Source organism: Vicia villosa, linkage group LG1 (genome assembly GCF_029867415.1).
Source record: "Vicia villosa cultivar HV-30 ecotype Madison, WI linkage group LG1, Vvil1.0, whole genome shotgun sequence".
NCBI lineage: Eukaryota > Viridiplantae > Streptophyta > Magnoliopsida > Fabales > Fabaceae > Vicia > Vicia villosa.
In genome coordinates this window covers 47,347,459-47,366,944 of record NC_081180.1, presented here as the reverse complement: position 1 = coordinate 47,366,944, position 19,486 = coordinate 47,347,459, and the positions used below count along the sequence as shown (strand labels likewise).

Here is a 19,486-nt window from a genome sequence, read left to right as displayed (position 1 = left end):
ATGTTCTTTTTTTATTTATCACGCGAGTATTTGTCAAACAGTAGCAAAATACATAATATAACCAAAATAGAGTAAAAGCAAAACAAGTTTTATAAAATAAAAAATTAAAACAAATGTATATTGATCCAGAGGGTGATTGAAATCAAAAAGTGGGACAGAGAAATCAAAAAGTGGGAGAGAGACGTATGTACGGTGCTGATGAAGAGAAAGAGGGAGTGTACCTGCAAGGCACTCTGACGAGTAAGTAAGTAAGAGTCCAGATACGTGAGAGTGCTTCAAGGGTTTAAAATTGTGTTATTTGACCCTCAAATGAGAGGGTTTTTATATTGTCCCCTAGTGTTTGACTATTGGTCCACGTTTTGAGTTGGATCGTGGATCTAGGCCAAAAACGCGTGATTGCCAGGTTTCTAGGAGTATGTCCAAGAATCCTGAAAGACTTCCAAAAAGTAGTCGTTGGTCGAGCAGAGAGGTATTTTTGGTCGACACATTCGTTTATCATGCAGAGGTTGTTCCGCCCCTGATGGGAGCAGGGTGTGCGCCTTACTACTGAGATGGAAGTTGTTCGGTCGAGAGGACAGTCCCCGACCTGAGAGGAGCGAACACAGTAACAGGCAGAGGTGATGGCGCCTCCACTGTCCTCAGGTAATTGGGCCAACATCACTGGACCGTTCTGGGAGTAGGATTGGATTGGACCATATCCTCTATTTTTTTGCCCTATTTCTGTTTTTTTTTCTAGTTTCTAATATTATTATTATTGTCTATTATTATTTGTGTAATCAATTTTACTTGTTTGTCTCTAAGACAAAATAATTAACATTCAAATATAAATCTTATTCAAAGTAAACAAGCATCTAATCATTTTATATAAAACATATATTTGTAATTTTTATAAAAGGAGCCTATATTAAAAAATGAAGGTAGTAATTTTATGTTTGTTAGAGAAAAAATATTCAAAGAGAAAGTGATTTTTATTTTTATTAAAATTATTAAGGAATATTTTGGCCTTTGTAGCTGCATTGCAATTTGATTCCCCAAAAATATTAAAAAAATTATTAAATTAAACTTTAAAACAAAAAGATTGTCAGACAATTTATTCTTCTAACATACATTATGATAGAAACACTGGATTTGGATGTTCTTTAGAACAAAGCCTAATTGAAGCATTTTTTCAAATTTTTGTTTAAGATTCTTCTTAATTTCCATTTTAACATTTAAGAGCATAATTATCGGTAGAATTTGAACGTTCCTACACTATTTTTTTTATGTCACTTCCGTTTCTAAATTCACCAACGTTGTTACAATAAAAAATGCTTCTACAGGTATTTTTTATAAAAAAAAATTAAAAGAAAAATAAACGTGAGATGTATTATAGGTTTGGTGGCACTCAATTTTAAATTTTTGACAGATTAAATAAATATTTGAAAAATGTAATAGAATTATTTAAATAATTGAAAAGAGTAAAATAATATAAAAAATTTGAGTAGAACTCATTTAAAGAAATCAAAGGGATATAATCAATCCCTTAATTTTTGTGATAAATCACACGTCATTAAAAATAAATACAGGAATAAATAATTTTTTGATCTCTACAAATTATAAATTTTTGTTTTCATTAAAATAAGATAATTTTTTCATAAAAAATATAAACAAGAACCAAATCTTATTTACACGAAAAATATAAACAAAAATTCATGAGTTACTTTGATGGCAAAACTCTCCTAACTCTACTAATCATTAGTTGGTACAGTAGTGATGTGATTGAAAATCTCTCAATTAAATACAAGAATAAATAATTTTTTGATCTCTACAAATTCTAAATTTTTGTTTTCATTAAAATAAGACAATTTTTTCATAAAAAATATAAACAATAATCAAATATCGAAAAGGGGCTTGACCCACTTGATACTAGAACTGATTCTCAAATCGACGATAATAATTATAACTATAATTGTATTAAAATCATTAATTTATATTTAGGTACATCACAAAATAGTACACATTATGTACACAATAAAATTGGTGTACACAATAAAATTGGTGTCTGGTATGGAAGTAATATATTGTATTTTTGGTAAACAATTTTCTTTTTGCACAAATGCAATTGTAGAAACTAATCATTTTTAAGATAAGATCACAAAAATTTGTATTTTAATCATTCAAAGCGAATATGACAGTCGCCTGGTAAACATTTTGTCATATTCCCTAGTTTAACCGGATGACAATTTTCTTCCCCATTTTGTTGTTGTTGTCAAATATGCACACGATTATGAATCCTGTTGTTAACCATAGTACTAGATGCAAATTTCACTAATCTATGCGTTATTAAGGACAACCGTTGATATATTGATATATCTTTCAAACTTGATCTAATGGTGCAAAAGAAAAAGTAAACAACCCCAACCCAACAGACCCATTCATCCAGAGAGTACATGATAAAAGACAACTACCTCTTGATGCAACATCATCCTGAAAAGATGTAAATAAAATAAAGACCGACTTTATACAACAACCGAGATAGCAGGAACCTCAGTGAGATATGATTCTAAAAGAAAAATGTCAATTCAGAAAATGGAAAGGATCATGTCAAGTTTATGGATCTCCAATGGGAGGACAACATACATCGGAGAAACAATGAACATACATATGCCATCCTTAAAAGCCACCAGCCCCCTGGGTACGTACTTTGGTTAGACATCTGTGGCAGAGGGATCAAATGATGGTAGAAGCCATCCCTTGGTCTGGGCATGCTCCACATAGAAAGCAAATTTTTCCTTCGCATTTGGAATGTCCAGAGCCAGATCATCAAGACCATCCTTAATTCGGGTGAACCCTTTAGTCATCTGATTGGTGGTGATAAGGCCTTCACTAAAGCATTCCTGCAGCAGATCTAGCAGCCTATCATTCTGCTTCTCCATGGCCATAACCAAAGCTTTCTTCACTACCTCGTGGTTAAAGAAAGGCATTCCCAAGTCACGGATACATTGGCATGCTTCACTGACAACCCCACCACTTTCGTATTCCTCCAAGAGCTTCATGATCTTGTCCTTAGCGTCCTCCACGGCCCATCCAGTTCCTCCACCCCAGCATCTCAATAGCCTTTCACCTGCATGACGAGCAGAAACAAGTGTTCGAGCCATACGCACAGTTTCACTACCACTGCTTTTTGGTGGTAGCCTGCTGTTAATTTCATCCAAATTCAATGGGGCAAGCACATCATCAATCACAGCCCGAGCTAAGAAAAGAGCAAGCTCATTTGAAGCATCCAGAATATCCAGTGTTGTATCTTCTGCGTTTTCCAGAAGCATAACAAAACCATTAACTATATCCTCCGTTGAGAATATCTCTATATGAAGTGCAGACAGTAGGACAGATGCCATCTCCTTTTCTCTGTTCTTTCGGTCCAAAGCAAGTGTTATTAGCCTCTTCAAAAATACTGAGTTATACTCAGGTGCTCCAAGATCTTCTAGACTTCGAATGAGTTCAGGAATGTCATCAGAGAGAAAGTACTCATGAATTATAGTCACAGCTTCCTTTTTGTACTTCCTCACCTTCTCATCTTCAACTTGAAATTCCCCATTTTCACCAGCTGGATTGGTAAAGGAGGCATCAAGCCATCCTTCAGAGATTGCCTTGGGGACAAATGACTGAAACAAGGCTTTAGCTGATGGAATATCAAGAGCAAGATCATCTAGACCTTCTGCCAATCTAGAAAACCCTTTCACCATTTGGCTGGAACTAATCAGTCCTTCTTCTGCTGCTTCTTTTAATAGCTTCAACAGTAGAGGTTCTGATGAAGGAATCTCCATGGCAAGCACCAGAGCCTTCTTCACAACTTCGTGATGGAAGAACGCAACTCCCAACTCACGTATACACCTACAGGCTTCAACTGTCTCACCGCTATCCGCATATTCTCTAAGTAAATCAGCAATCTTTTTCTTAACTTCTTCAACAGTAATGTGAGTGCTGCCACCCCATCGCCTTTCCACAAGTTCTGCATGGTGTGGAGCTGAGAGATAACTCTTCTCAGCAGTCTGGATTACCTGAACTCCCTTGGAAGATTCTGGAAGAGCCTTCCTTGCCCTGGCAAGGAAGGCTGGTGGAAGAATGTCATCTACAACAGCACGTGCCAGGAATAAAGCAAGGATGTCAACTGCATCCAAGATATCCACTGCAAGATCATCAGCAGATTCAATAAGCATGAAAAATCCATCCCTAATCTGTGTGGGACTAATGACATCAGCATACAATGCTGAAAGCAGAACAGAAGCCATCTCTTTCTCCTTATCATGCCTGTCCATTGCCATGGAAACAAGCCGCTTAATGAAGTATGGATAATATTCACTTGAGCCAAGTTCTCTGAGGTCAGATGCTGCCAAATCTACATCCCCATTACTGAAGTATTCATCTATGAGGGAAGCCACTGCTTTCTTGAAATCATCCAAGGGGTCAGTAACAGTAGTTCCAACCAGCTGATAGGGTTCCTATATATAGCAAAAGTATGCAAATAGGTGCATGTTATGTGCTTATTTGTAGAATTCATTTGCATATAACAGAGAGAGAAGGAGAATAAAGCGCAACAGGTACAGAGCTAACAAGAAATAAATAAAAAGAAAAAAATACTACAACCTGCACTGCTACAATTAGCATCATATCAAATTTTTAAGCAGCTAATATAACATGGTAAATGCTGCAAGAAACTGTCAACAAAACCACAAAAGTCGAAAAATACTTCACCTCTCCACTGTCATAATTTGGATCATTGCGGTCTATGTGAGAATCAATTTCTGTGTCCAGCAATTTTCCCCAGGTGCCCTTACCACCAGCACCATCTGCATCCAAAAGATTAACAATTGCCACATAAAGACCATTATTAAAAAAACAACTACAGAACATCATTAAAAAAAACAACTAAAGAACATTGACAGCATGATCACATATTGGCCCTGAATTATGGAGAAAGGAAAGGAAAAAAATATCCAACTAAAAAGCTTAATTTTCGTCTCCAGTTAATGAAAATTGCCAATAAAAAATTAAAATTCAAAAAGCCAAAAGTTTATCTAGACAAAAAGGCAGAAGTGATGCCTATAAACAAAATCCATAGGCACATATTAGTAGCCATATCAGTTTACACCTTTTCACTTGGAAGCTAGTTACAAAATCACCATTAACACTAGATAACCAATTATTTTTCACCTCAAGTTCCAGTCTTGTTTTGCACTGATGTCTACCACTATGCCTCAAGATCAATGAGATTGACATCGTGGTAGCAAAATACATTTTGTTGGTAATAGTGTGAACTAGCATAGATACACAGCTTCGCCCTTGGAATTAAGGAATGATTTTCCACCCTTGAGAATGATGGGGAAGGAAGCAACTCGATGCCCAAATATTCATGTCTTGGATGACACTGTTACCTATTAATTCTTATAGATTGGGAAGGCTAATCCTACAGCTAAATCATAATAATAAAATTAATAATTCCACAATTATCAGAAATAATTACTAAACCATAATAACAACATTTAATCTTAATATTTTCCATGGCAAAAAAAAAAGGTCATTGGCGGCACGAGAGGAGGGATCATAGTATTTAAAACTTTCTTATCCCAGCTATCAGCTTAATCCCACAAGTTTTGAAGATCCTAATACATCACCTGTTCATCTAAATATATATATCTTCAATTCCCTCTCAAATATCTTACTTCTAAAACCTTCCCAAGAAATCCAACAACCTAAACAAAGTTATTGTGTAATCACTTAGCATCAGTGCTGTCGATGGCGGATGGAAGTCCATGGTGGAGAACTAAAATCCAAATCCTGCCATACCAACCGCTTTGTGGCGCAGTTATAACAGATTATGATGGAAAAACCCACAATATCAATATCAATATCGGCCAATATCTATCATTGCGGCAAGCCTAAAAACTGCCATATATCTGCCATGGCGCCGCTATTAGATAATACTGCTCAGCATAGGAACTTAAAAGCAACAAACATAGAATAGATAATCCACAGCAAAAACAATCAATTTTATCCCACACTATAGGGTCGGCTACGTGGATTAAATTACACCATCGATAATAATCTACTCAAAACAAAATATCAGAAGAACACACAACTCACCTTTCTTCGCCCGCCCATACTTCCCAGAGTGACACCTCCGCACATGCCTGACAGCAATCCCAGCAGTCTGAGCCTTACCACCAGCAGGAGCTTTGATATGATGATCAGCAAGCAAGGACGACGGTGACTTGGGCGAAGACGATAAAGCCGCTAAACTCTCCACATTTTCACTAGCAATTTTCAACATTTCCCTCTGTCCTTCAGTCAGAAATCCTTCATTGGACGCCATTCACTCAGTAACACAAATAACCTCACCTATCAATCACACCATTTCATCAATAACAGCACAAAACACCAAAACACAACGCTATGTTAACACAAAAAAACTTCAGTTCAGTAACAGTTCAACTTCCAAACAAAATAAAAATAAAAATAACTCCTCAATAACAAAAGATTAATTAGAAACCGAATGCATAACATAACATAACATCACTCTTGTATAAATCAAATAGATTAAATAAAAAATACGAACCGCGAGAGAGATAAACAGTGATTGAAAATACGAACCAGTGGTTTGAAAATGCGAATCAGAATTTCTGGCTTGGCCCGGATCTCGAGCCAAGACAGTCCAACAAACTGGATTTTCCAAATCGGAGACTGCAACAGAGTCAGGAACAAAAGCGAACGATACGAGGGAAGAGACGGCGAAACCCTAACCGGCGGAGTGAGATAATCGGAGAGTGAGTGTTCGGAAAGTGATGAATCGGTGGAAAGCGAGAAGAAGAGAAAAGAGAAATGGATGAGAACGAAAGGGAAAAAAATGGAAGGTTTATATAGGGGGGCTGCGGTTACATGGACACGTCACCAATGGGGCGAGGTTTTCGGGTTTGGGCCTATTCTATCCTGCTAGTATGATTGAATTTAGGTGTACACGTGGCGTTGATGCTACAGGTTGAACCCGATCAACATTGTGTGCCCTCTCTTTTGCTTTTTGCTATTGCTAATAAACATTCCATTACATGTATATCTTTAACCTAGTAGAAGAATGTAATGTATCTCTATCTATCCATTTCTAAATAGAAATTTAGTTGATTACCATAGTTTAGTTCACATATATAAGATAAGATTATGATTATCAACCGTGAGTTTCTATTTATGTTAGGTATTTAAGCGAATGTTTGGATACACATTTATTTTTGCAATGACACGTAGATAAGATTATGATTATAGTTAATTTAACCAATTTTAATCGACCGTGAGTTTCTATTTATGTTAGGTATTTTAGCGAATGTTTGGATACGCGTTTACTTTTGCAAAGACACGTTTTATGATTCTCCCACCATAAAAAAGAGAAGTTATTAAGTCTAGTTTCTTGTCGAAATGCATGTTTGCTTTTTTCCACCGCTAATCCAAATATGCCATTAAAGTGTTGTTGAAATTTACGTGATTTCTAAGTATTGATTTTAGTGTAAATTATTTATCAAAGTGATCGATTGTAGAAATTGTTTTCAAATATATTGTATGGTTAATCTCTCTCTCTCTCTCTCTCTTTATATATATATATATATATATATATATATATATATATATATATATATATATATATATATATAATTTAGTTTATTGTGTATATTTCACTTGTTAAAAATAATTTTAAATACTTTAATCTATAATACTACTAGAAAAGTAGTGGGCAGGATATGCAGTCTCAGAGTGAGGTTATAATACTTGTTGAAAGTGAGGTTATAATACTTGGTATAATTATTTGTGGCTTATTAAAGGAGAAAACTTTTGATTTGACATAGAAAATAACCATATAAAATCGAACGAGTTTATAAGAAATGGAGATTCATAGCATTAATGTTGTTTAATTTTGTATGATTACCATTGAGATCTTTATATAGTGTGATTCATTAGCCAAATCCACTTCGTATTCTTGTTTTGATTTTTTTATGTATTGGTATTGTTTGATTGTAAGGTTCGTCATTCCCTAATCAAATACAATCAGTCTTCTTCGATTTTTCTTCAACACTTAAGGTTAATTACGATTTTGTTGTTAATTGATTTTGCCCCACTCCTCTAAATCTTATTATCAATTCTAATTTTATATTTTTGGATTCTAAATCTTGTGATTAATAGTCTCATTGGCATGTTACTTTTCATCATTCATTTATTTTAGTTTCATAACTACACCAGAAACATGTATAAAAATCATGACACCTGGTGATTATGTAATTTTGATTAGTGAATGTTTGTTAAGTAATAATGGATACTATTGTCTCTTTATTGGCAATTAGCGAGGTTATTTTTGTTCCTGGCATTTATTTTGGTAGTTTAGGTTATTTCATTCTCATCTGTAATTCATGCTTTTACAATCACAACAAAATTGATTTTGATCATTTAATATAATGCATCACTATTTTACAATGCAAACAATTAATATAATTCTTCAAAGTTGACATTATATGTTGTTGATGTAACATAAGATAGATTTGTAAATGAGGTATGTGATGTCTTTAACATTCCACTCTATCGTTTGTGATTCTTTATTGCATCCACAATTTATATTGGATTATGTTACAATATAATTATTTGTTGAATCAGTGTCAATCTTAAGAGATATGATATTAAATTGACTTTGATTTTATTGCATCAAATCCATAAAGATAAAAGATAATTTTTTTCTTCTCTTAGGGTCTGATTGATTCAATCGAGAGAAGTGGGATGGATTTTTATCAAAGGGGGGAGGTGAGTGAAAGAGAGAGGAGAGATTTTAATTACATATATGTTTGGGCTAAAACATGAAAGAGGATATGATATGGGGACTTTAATTACAAATATGTTTGATTCACAAAGAAAATTGAGTTATTTTAAAACTAATTTACTTTTATATTATTGTAATTCACCATAAGACTCATTAACGAAATATAAGTATTCAATCAGAGAACGTCATAACAGGTCTTAGGCTTAATTCTCTTAAATTCGGTCCCCTTATTTTCAATTTTTTTTAAGTTTTGGTCCCCATTTTAAAATTTGGTATATTGATCTCTTCATTTTAATTTTGTTAGAATTTAAGTCTCTGATAAGTACTCAAATTATGTAAAATATGTAGGCACTTATTAATTTATTTTATAAGCAATCAATCTAAAAACTCCTGATTTATCAATAAAAAAAATGATAAAATACTTGTTTGGACTTTTTGCTTGCACATTAACAAAAAATAGTTAAAAAGGACTGAAGAACCACCAAACAACACACAAAGGGTTATGTTTAGTATTTGCAGAATACTGATAATTGATATCCATATCTTTATTCATTATTGGAACTTAATGTTGTTGTATTTAGTAGAGTGGGATATCGTCTATTAGGTAATATAACTGGTATCATGTCGTTAACGTCAAAGATGAGTTAGTATGAGAGCAACAAATTATTATATCAATAGCTAAGTAGAAGAACATATTACTGACCAATGGTTATACACGAGGATAATAATTATGAAATCTAACCCTAATACGTTTTCTCACTATTAACACCAAAATATCAATTTATTTTATATCATTTTATTTTCTTCAATCAAGATGAAATTCTAGCACTTACAACAGATGTCAAGACAAATGTCCCAACAACACACAATGTTAAGACAAATGTTATAACATCTGCTGACTTACAACACACTTATCAAAACTGAAAGTAAATGACAGAATAATAAATAACACAATGAATTGTTAACCCAATTCAATGCAAACAATACCTAATCTGGGGGCTACTAAGCCATGAAGGAAGTCCACTATCAGTAGTATTAGTTCAAAGCTAACCCCCCGTTTACAACTTCTCGCCCAATCACTATACGACACTACTTTTGCCTAGAAGTCGACGTCTAGACCTGAGCAATCGTCATCCCACTTCCAATCACCGCAGTGATAAAACAGCCACACACCCCGGGATCAAGGGAATCCAAGTAGAAAGATTACACTTTCCAATAAACAAAATACTTAGTTAAGCATCCTAATTAAGTACATTTATATTAGCACCCTTGAGTCTTTATGTTGGGGCCTATATCTCCTCACTCGTACCCCAACCTCATTAGTATGTTGAACAAGCTAGAAGAGTATCTTCCGAGGAACGCCTGTCTGAAGCCGAGCAAGTAAACAGAGAGAGGAAAACTCCCAAATGAGAGAATTCGCCCTCTTTTATAGGGAAAGGGCTCGGAAGGCGAAGCGTCACCTCTCCTGACAAGCGCCGCCTCCTAGACCCTAGGCCATCATTACCTATGCCACGTCAGCGCGTGTCACCCACGCGCGACGTTTCGCCCCCCTCCACAGGCCGTTCCTCCGGGCATCTCTCGCCGGGCATTTCCAAGGTCATGGGTCCGAGCATAAGCAAAGTCACAGCTTCTTGACCAGAAAGCTCCGACTTGGGGGGCTCCTGTTCTGGACTAGGCCAAGGTTAGGCCCAATATAGTTTCGGCCCAGTAAACCTCAGAGGCCCACGTTCCTCCATGACCCTCTTCTGCACCTAGGATGCCCACCTTAGACATGCTCGGCTGCCCCGTATCCCCGGAGCATGTGGCACCCGGCATGATCGTGTGTTCCCCGTGAGCCAGCGCTCGGCACTAACATTCCCACGAGCACCTCCGTTGCCGAGGACCCTGCTCCGCGCGGGGCTCCTTCATATCCAACCCTCCGAACAGCACGGATCCCACGTGGCTCCTAAAAGACCGCGTCTCCCTTGAACTTCGGAGCGGTTAACCAGGACAGAGGGCATACACGCACCTCCGATATTTCCGCTCAGGAAACCTGGCAGTCTCCTAGTTGGGCTTGGGAATCCAACCCAATAGCGAGATCATGGCCCAGCGCTGGGGGCTATAAATACCCTCTTTGACTAGAGGGTCAGGTATTCACTTCTTTCTAACCTTTAGCTAGTACTTGCACTCCTTTGCTCGTCTTCTCACTTTGGCATCGGAGTACCTTGCAGGTACACCCCCCTCCTCCTTCCTAGAAGATCCAGTCCGAGCAGCCTACGACGATTCTTCTGATCAGGTACGATCAATGACATAATTTAATTATACAAAAATTGGTAAAATAATGAAATTGTTAACATAACTAGGTGGGTTTGCCACCGCCTATTCGCCATGCTATTTACAATTTATCGTATCAGCCACCCTTTCTTATCAATCTTGCATAACCTATTTTACCCCTGGGGAAAAAATATACATGTCCCTTAGTTGGCCGGTGAGGGAGGCTACATTGACCTCCATAACTTTGCTTCCTCTTTCCTTCGATCTTGTTGCAATGCCTGGTAAATTCTCTTGACTCCAGCAAGTTTGACCTTGACTATGATTAGTTCACCATGAATATATATGTAATTTTAGTTTGAAGTGAATCGGGGATGCTACATCATTTAGGGCCGCTACGAAGGGTCTAATAAATATGAAAATGTATACACTCCTACAGGGAACCACGAGGAGCTGTGACTCAACAGTCCTAACATTTACCCTTTCCCATGGTAATAATTAATTCAATGTACCCCCAGTAACGAGTCATTATGATGTTGAATGCATGCAAATCAAATCCCTTACACGATTACAAGTTCTCCTTCTTTAGGCCCATTTTCTCGAACAACTTCAAGTTCATTATATCACAAGAGCTGCCACCATCAATCAGTATCCAAGACATATCAAAGTGACCTATAATGGTAGTTATGACAACTGGGAAGATATCATTTGGGATTCCCCTGACTTTTGCATCATCTTAGAAATTGATCATTAGTCTTTTTGAGACCTTGGTCAAGGTAACTCTACCTTTATTTTCAACAACCATTAGCTTTGAGATCTTCCTCTTTATTATCTTCTTGGAAGAGGAATTCGTCCACGAGGAACCTCATGTGATGGCTGTATTATGCTATCATTCTTCTTTATGCACCTCTTCTTCTTCTTCCCTACTCACCTCTTTACGACCAATCACAACATCAAGTGTCTTGGGTGGGGACTTGCACTTAAAGGAATCCTCTCGGCATCTTTTGTTGTCTTTGGTGTATTCAAACTTTCGACCTCTTTTTATCGAGTCTTTTATTGCATTATTTAGCTTAATAAAGTCATTGCTAGTGTGGTTATGACTTTTGTGAAAATGAAAGTACAATGTTTTTTTGGTCAAGGAGGAATCTCGATCTGGTAAGGGGTTTTTGATCCCGGGTTTATGGAACTAGGTGTTAAAACATTCTTTATTGATTTCCTGGTGGGAGGTGTTGAGGGGAGTTTACTTGGAAAACTTGTCGCAGGTCCTAGAGTCGGCTCTATCTCTACACCGATTGGATTCCTTCCAAGATAATTGATTGGAGATTACATTTAGTGATGCCTGGATTTCTCCACTAGTAAGTAAGTTTCTCTTCAATATTGATGAAAGGATGAACCTTATTCAGTATCTCTTTCAAATTGCGAGCCTTCTTGCGCCCTAGCTTCTCCCTGATGGAGAAGTCCTGCTTCAAACCGTTTTAAAGAATCCAACATTTGAGACTCTTGTTAAAATCTCCCACTACTATAACTACCTATATAAAAAGATTTAGCTATGATTACTATATTTATTTTTTCCCCGAGTACTTATCTATTGAGGGTAGCTATTCTTGTTGGTTTCCTTTTATGGACGGTGAATCGAGCAATGAAGTTTTCACACATGGCAGTCTACGAGTCGATACTCTCGTCAAGAAGAGATTTAAACTATATCATGGATAATTCGGTCAAAATTAGTACAAAGAGGTTGCGTTTTGCCTCGTCATCTGCCTGTTAATAGTTTAGACGACTAGAAAGAAAAATTTGCTGCTAGTTCTTAACCAATGGCTTCTTCACTTGTTCGTCTTTCCTTAATGGCAGGGAACCTCGGGGAAAGTGTGCCAACCTTGACCTTCTTCAAGACTAGGGGAAAGAGTATGATATCTCTAGTTTATCTGATGGCTTGGAGGTCTTAGAGTTGAATCCCAACAAGATGATACTATTTCAAGGATAATGGTGTGACATCTTTGGGAAACGGCCTCCTTCACCATGTTTCCATTCAGATTCATATTGTGCAATCTTTCTTCATGGCAAGGCAACCTTTCTTTCATGGATAGTGAGTTTTGTTGTCAAATTTGGTAGCTCGTTGATGCCTTGCATGCCAAGGTTAAATTACAATCATTGGAATTTAGGCAGTGCTTCCGATCCTGATACTACCGACGGGGCTAGAGGCATGAATGACAGTTCTCCTTACAAAAATTATGGAACAAAACTTATGAACGGAGGTGGTCGAATGAGATTTTGAAGTGACAATGCACATAGAGTGTCGCAATAACTTGATCGCCACCATTTTTATGGATGATGTGATGGATTTCTTGCAGCTTGAGAAGATGCGGCTACTTCGTGTTGCATGGTAGAGTGATTGGGTTTGAAAAGTGCCATTACTCGTAGATCTAGTAGAGATATAAGGAGCAATGTTTATTTTAGATTGACGAGATCGAGAATGGAGATCAGTGTTTCTAATTCAGGAAATATAAATTTATAAGTTGAGAAAGCTTTGGTTTAGTGAATCGAGAGAAATGTTCAAATTGTGGAAAACACGGGAATTAGATGTCGATTCCCATAGATGGTGCCATTATTTTGCGATGGAACTAGAATCGATGGATGATCAGAAGATGTGGATTATAGTGGTTTGAGCCTCAAATGTTGTGGAAGAGGGTCTGACTTACAAGGTTAGCACTCCAACGCTCAAGTTAGGATGAGATTAAGACGAGTGAATGAAGTTTGAATTCAAATTATACCTGGAAAATGGCGCATTTTGTTCTTATACAATAGGGAGCTTATATTAGGTTACTAATATTTAGGTTTAGACTACGGGGATCTGTCTGATGGATCTTGGATTTAGGCCACCTTCACTTTAGACTAGGATAGTATACCTGCTTCGCAAGTGATGCGGTGGATCAATGTGTTTTCTAGACCACAACTATTGGGTCTTCTAACCGACCCATAACACTAAATCTAAAACAACTCTTCTCATCTATATTTTACCTATTCATTACCTATACATACGAGGGAGAGAGTGGTGGTTGTGAATAATACCTATTTAATGTACTTTTATTTTATTTTCATCGTTAAATAATTCAAAGTCTTGAAAATCAAAGTTACATAATATATATTACAATTAGTGAAACTTCTAAATAACTTTGTGGATGAAAATTCCTACAAGAGTCGAGGCGTTGAGCAAGGAGAGTGTTGTGTTATATATTACTACAATCAAAATGAAATGCATCTCAGTATTAAATTCACATGGTTGTTCATTTCTGTCAAAACACATTGAATTGCATTAATATTGGATATGAGATGTTTTACAAACGAAGCCATTTTCACATGAAAAGATTCATACTGATAAAAACTTTTCATATATAATGACAAAGACATTGACTATTAGTGTGTTTGGAAACTTACATTTTCACGGTGAAAGAAATGCTTGCCAACTCTACAAATAACAATTTCTATATTTTCACGGCGAAAATGCATTAAAGCGCGATTCTAAACCGCCAAACGTGAATCTAAACAGATGTCATAACAAAGATGATTAAGTGGAAAAAGAACCAAAACATGGTTAAGCGTCTGTTTGGTTACGCGTCTAGAGCCATAAACTCACGTCCAAGACACAAAAATGTGGGACCCTCTTTTATAATAATGTTTGGGTAAAACCAAAAGAACTTTTTCTGATTTGCTTTTTTATCTAAACGTGAGGAAAACCAAAAGCCACAAATTGGAGCTTTCACATCTGCGTTTTTCAAGATAGAATTGAATGAAAACATTAATTTTTTTTACAGGTATACTTACCTGATTGTCATTACTTCTTCTCCAATTTCTCACTCAAAAATAAATTTTCTTCTCATCTTTATTACTTTTTCATTACTGCACATCACTTCAAGATTTAATTTTGTCAATTGTGAAACGATTTTTTTCCCTTATAGCAGATCTTCTGAATCTCTAATTTACTGCATATCTCTTTTCATTAGTTGTAGAGATTGTGTTTGTTGGCTGAATTTATTACATATTTCCTATTCCTTATATATAGGGTGTTTGTGAGAAACAAAAAGCCTCTGCATCTTCAAAGTCTGTAGGTGAGTAGTAAGATTTTATTTGATTTTTTATGCAGTAAATTGTCATAATTTTTTTCTGTTTTTAATGCCTTGTTTGTGTTTGATAAAATGACAGAAATATTAATGTTAATGGAAAAATTGAGTGTGTTGTTTATGCATGATATTATGGTATATTAGAAATGCAAAGCATGGTACAATATATAGGTTGGATTTCATTTGTCTTGATATTATGGTAAATTAGAAATGCAAGTATTGTTTGATCATATATATGATATCATAGTCTGTAGAATTTTTTATTTCATTTTTTATCCTACTTTGTGTTTATAGTATTATGGATACACTAAAGAGAAAAGTTTCTGCAAACCCTCCTTCAACTAATGATGAAGTTCAAAGATCCAAAGCAAGTTGGGGGGATCTTAGAGCCACCAAAAACTTCATCAAAGCATGTTTAGATCAAGTTACTAAAGGTGAACGTATTGGTACTAGTTTTACTAAAAAAGGATGGCAAGGCATTGTTTCCCAATTCAATGGATTATATGGGAGGAATTATGACAAGGCAAAATTAAAGAATAGATATGATAGTTTGAGGAAAGAATGGAGAGTATGGTATAACTTATTTGGAAAAGTTACCGGATTAGGGTGGAATTATGAGAAAAATACTTTTGATGCACCTGATGAGTGGTGGGAGAACAAACAATTGGTAAGCAAATCATAAATATGTTATTTAGTAATACTTTTAGGTTTATTTTTACCTTATGTTTTATCATTATGGGTTATGAATATGCAAGAAAACCCTCTATATGAAAAATTTAGAGACAAGGGACTTCCGTTTGCTCACCAACTCACCACACTTTTCAAGGATGTAGTGGCTAATGGAGAGTATGCATGGACACCACCGAGTGGAATATTACCTAAGGTTCATTCAGGTAATGATGATAATGATAAAGACGTTGGCTTGGATATGGAAGAAGGTTCAGGTGATAGTGAAGATGCAAGTGTTGGAGCAACATTTGAATATGCAAATATTAATTTGAATACTTCAAAAGGATGTGTTAGCGAAAGTAGTGGACAAAAGAGAAAGAGAACAAGTGGTGTTGAAAAGAAAGGAAAGAAAAAAGTAACTCCTTCATCAACAATAGCTGATGCTGTTAATGTAATTGCAGAGACTTGTAAGTCACAAAATGAGGCCACAACTAATTTCTCTATTGGTGAAGTGATGGGTGAGATCCAAAACATGGACGAAGTTACAAATGATTTAGAATTTCATACAAAGTGTTGTCAACTACTGATGTTTAAGCCAGCACGTGAGATGTTTGTATCATAGCGAGGTTTTGAGGATAGGAGGTTGAATTGGCTTAAGTTTGCAGCAAATAACCCTATGCCATTTATGAAGACGTGATGGATCTAGTTTATTCTTATGGCTTTGAAATTTTAATGAAGTTATGTTATATGGTTGCAGTAACATATGGTTCTATGTTTATGTATTATGGTTTTTAAATTTGAATGAAGTTATGTTATATGGTATGTTTATGTACTATGGATTTGAAATTTCAATGAATTGTCATAGTTATAGGTTGATCTCTAACAACTTGACTTTAACAACTTGATCTCTCATAACAGGTTGTCATTCATAACAATGGATGGTTGGAATGAATATTTTGAATACAATACACAAGATGATGATGATTTTGAAGATGTTTTTTTTGTGGCAGCACTAGTTGGTGAGTATGCGGTTAATAATTTATGTAAAGAGCCATGTAGAACTAGTCAACTCACAGGTCATGCATGGGTTCAAGAAATATTACAAGGGAATCTCACGCGTTGTTATGAGATGTTTCGAATGGAAAAATATGTTTTTCATAAATTTTGCACTAAATTAATGGAATGTGGATTAACTTCTTCTAGTCGTATGGGGGTTGAAGAAATGGTTGGAATGTTTTTAGTTGTTGTAGGCCATGGAGTAGGTAATAGAATGATTCAAGAAAGATTCCAACATTCAGGTGAGACTGTAAGTAGATATTTTCATCGGGTACTTCATGTTTGTCTTAAGTTGTCTTTCAAATATGTTAAACCTGAAGATCCTATGTTTCTTGAATGTCATGCCAAAATAAAAAATGATCAACGTTATTGGCCATTTTTTAAGAATGCTATAGGAGCAATTGATGGTACACATGTGTCATGTGTAGTGAGTGCAAGTGAGCAAACCAGATTTATTGGAAGAAAAGGATATCCAACGCAAAATATAATGGTTGTATGTGATTGGAATATGTGTTTTACTTTTGTATTAGCTGGTTGGGAAGGCACTGCTCATGATGCTCGTGTTTTTGATCAGACTCTTACAAATAAGAACCTAAATTTTCCACATCCACCTTCAGGTATTTTCTTTAATATTGCTATAAATAATTTGTTATGTTGATAATATTTCACTTCACATTATAACATTTACTTTATTTTTAAGTAATTATTATTTGGTAGATTCTGGCTATCCAACACCAATAGGATATATTGGTCCCTATAGATGTGAACGTTACCACCTTCTAGATTTTAGGCGTTCAAGTGGATTTGAAAATCATAACGAAGTATTTAATTATTACCACTCAAGTTTAAGGTGCACAATAGAAAGAACTTTTGGAGTATGGAAGAATAGATTTGTCATCTTGTGTCGCATGCCTAAATTTAAATATGAAATACAAGTTCAAATTGTTGTTGCAAAAATGACAATACACAATTTTATCAAAAGAAATGCTCAAATGGATATTGATTTTAATATTTATGAAGATGAAAATACGGTCATTCACCATGATGATTATCATAGATCAACTAACTTGGATCCATCGCAGAGTTTCAGTGTAGCTTCTTCATCGGAGATGGATCATGCTCGGGATTCAATTCGTGATCAAATTATAGAGTATAAGCTAAATAGTTAGTTTGTGATTCTATTTTAACACTATAATACATTTTAAATTATATTATCAATTTGTAATTTTTCTTTAAATTTTTTTATATTTAATTATTATGTTAATTTATTTTTATTTTAATTTTTATATTTGATTATTAGTAATTTAATAACTATATATTATGTTTTATAAAAATAGATATATTAAAACCCAATTTGATAATTATACATCTAAAAGCAATTTTGATTCAAACTACCCAAACAACAATAAATATTGAGAATCACTTTTAGATCAATTTATCCAAACATAAATCAATTCACATTTAACTCATGTTTAACCAAAATCTGTCAAACTCAATTCTATTAAAATCAATTATGTCAAACTCAATTCTGTTAAAATCAATTCTTCTTACCGCATAACCAAACACATACTAAATAAATTCCCACTTGAATTATGAAAGAGAGTGTTCATGAACATGTCAACCAATTCAGATTCAGAAAGTGGTGGATTAACTTGAGCAGCCATTTCTCTCCACCTCTGAGCATATTCTTTGAATGTCTCATTGGTTCTTTGCACTTGATTCTGCAGTTGCAACCTAGTCGGTGCCATGTCAATGTTGTATTGATATTGCTTGAGAAAGGCATCAGACAAATCCTTCCAAGATTGGATCCTATTACGCTCCAGGTTCATATACCAGTTCAAAGATGCCCCAGACAAACTATCTTGAAAGCAATGGATGAGTAATGAGTCATTGTGGATGTGAGAAGCCATCTTACGACAATACATGATGATATGGCTCTTCGGACAGCTCAAACCCTTGTACTTCTGGAAGTCGGGAGTCTTGAACTTAGGAGGGACAACCAGATTAGGAACTAGGCACATCTCTTCAGCATCCATTCCATAGGCACTAAAACCTTCAATAGCTCGAATCCTTTCCTCAAGAATTTGATATTTATCAGCAGATCTCTCAATGGGTCGAGCTCTCTCAACAGTTGGTATCGGGTGCATTTCTGGATTAGCAGACTGAGGACCACAGAAAGCAGGATAAGGGATCTCTGTATGAGGAGGTGGAGTAGGAAATGGGAAAATAGGCCCAGTCATAGTCGGCACTCCAGAAGTCACGGGTATAGTCCCTCCTTGGTTTGAAGCTCCAAGGGTATCAACAGTCATGAAGTTAAATGGCATCCCAAGAGTAGCATTGGTCCTTGCTTGGAACTCAAATGGAGTGGAAGAAGGTGGAATGACCTCAGGTTGGCTAGCGGCAGCTTGGTTACCAACAACGGGAATCTCTTGTTCAACAGGAACCCTTTCAGTTCTCAAGGCTTGGATAGCTTCCAAGATGGCATCAACCTTAGTCTTCATTTGGTCCATTTCTTCTCGAATGGCAGCTTGATCTTGCTCATAGTTCTCCATGATTCTTCTTCTGT

The 19,486-nt window shown here is 35.7% G+C and overlaps 3 protein-coding genes across 3 annotated transcripts; 2 read left to right on the top strand and 1 right to left on the bottom strand.

Annotated features, from left to right (window-relative positions):
* Positions 1-2,450: 2,450 nt before the first annotated feature.
* On the bottom strand, positions 2,451-6,873 carry LOC131636749 (MA3 DOMAIN-CONTAINING TRANSLATION REGULATORY FACTOR 1-like). Its single transcript, XM_058907345.1, has 4 exons — positions 6,631-6,873; positions 6,124-6,378; positions 4,735-4,829; positions 2,451-4,481 (listed from the first exon to the last, which is right to left on the bottom strand). Exons 2-4 carry the CDS (start codon positions 6,350-6,352, stop codon positions 2,688-2,690), a joined length of 2,118 nt encoding a protein of 705 aa, XP_058763328.1. The 5' UTR covers positions 6,353-6,378; positions 6,631-6,873; the 3' UTR covers positions 2,451-2,687.
* Positions 6,874-15,943: 9,070 nt separating this feature from the next.
* LOC131628367 (uncharacterized) lies at positions 15,944-16,731 on the top strand. The gene has a single exon (XM_058899220.1). The coding sequence runs from the start codon at positions 15,944-15,946 to the stop codon at positions 16,484-16,486; it is 543 nt and encodes a 180-aa protein (XP_058755203.1). The 3' UTR covers positions 16,487-16,731.
* Positions 16,732-16,798: 67 nt separating this feature from the next.
* Positions 16,799-18,089, top strand: LOC131628278 (uncharacterized). Its single transcript, XM_058899151.1, has 3 exons — positions 16,799-17,357; positions 17,451-17,537; positions 17,638-18,089. The coding sequence occupies exons 1-3, from the start codon at positions 16,799-16,801 to the stop codon at positions 18,087-18,089; spliced, it is 1,098 nt and encodes a 365-aa protein (XP_058755134.1).
* Positions 18,090-19,486: the final 1,397 nt, after the last annotated feature.

Bases quoted from the DNA above. Each gene is read 5' to 3' on its own strand.
- LOC131636749 (XM_058907345.1), bottom strand. From the start codon at position 6,352: ATGGCGTCCAATGAAGGATTTCTGACTGAAGGACAGAGGGAAATGTTG. The intron at 4,830-6,123 runs GTGAGTTGTGTG...TTTTGGATGCAG, and splicing joins GTATGGGCGGGCGAAGAAAG to ATGGTGCTGGTGGTAAGGGC. The intron at 4,482-4,734 runs GTGAAGTATTTT...TGCTATATATAG, and splicing joins CAAATTATGACAGTGGAGAG to GAACCCTATCAGCTGGTTGG.
- LOC131628367 (XM_058899220.1), top strand. From the start codon at position 15,944: ATGCAAGAAAACCCTCTATATGAAAAATTTAGAGACAAGGGACTTCCG.
- LOC131628278 (XM_058899151.1), top strand. From the start codon at position 16,799: ATGGATGGTTGGAATGAATATTTTGAATACAATACACAAGATGATGAT. The intron at 17,358-17,450 runs GTGAGCAAACCA...CTTTTGTATTAG, and splicing joins GTCATGTGTAGTGAGTGCAA to CTGGTTGGGAAGGCACTGCT. The intron at 17,538-17,637 runs GTATTTTCTTTA...ATTATTTGGTAG, and splicing joins TTTTCCACATCCACCTTCAG to ATTCTGGCTATCCAACACCA.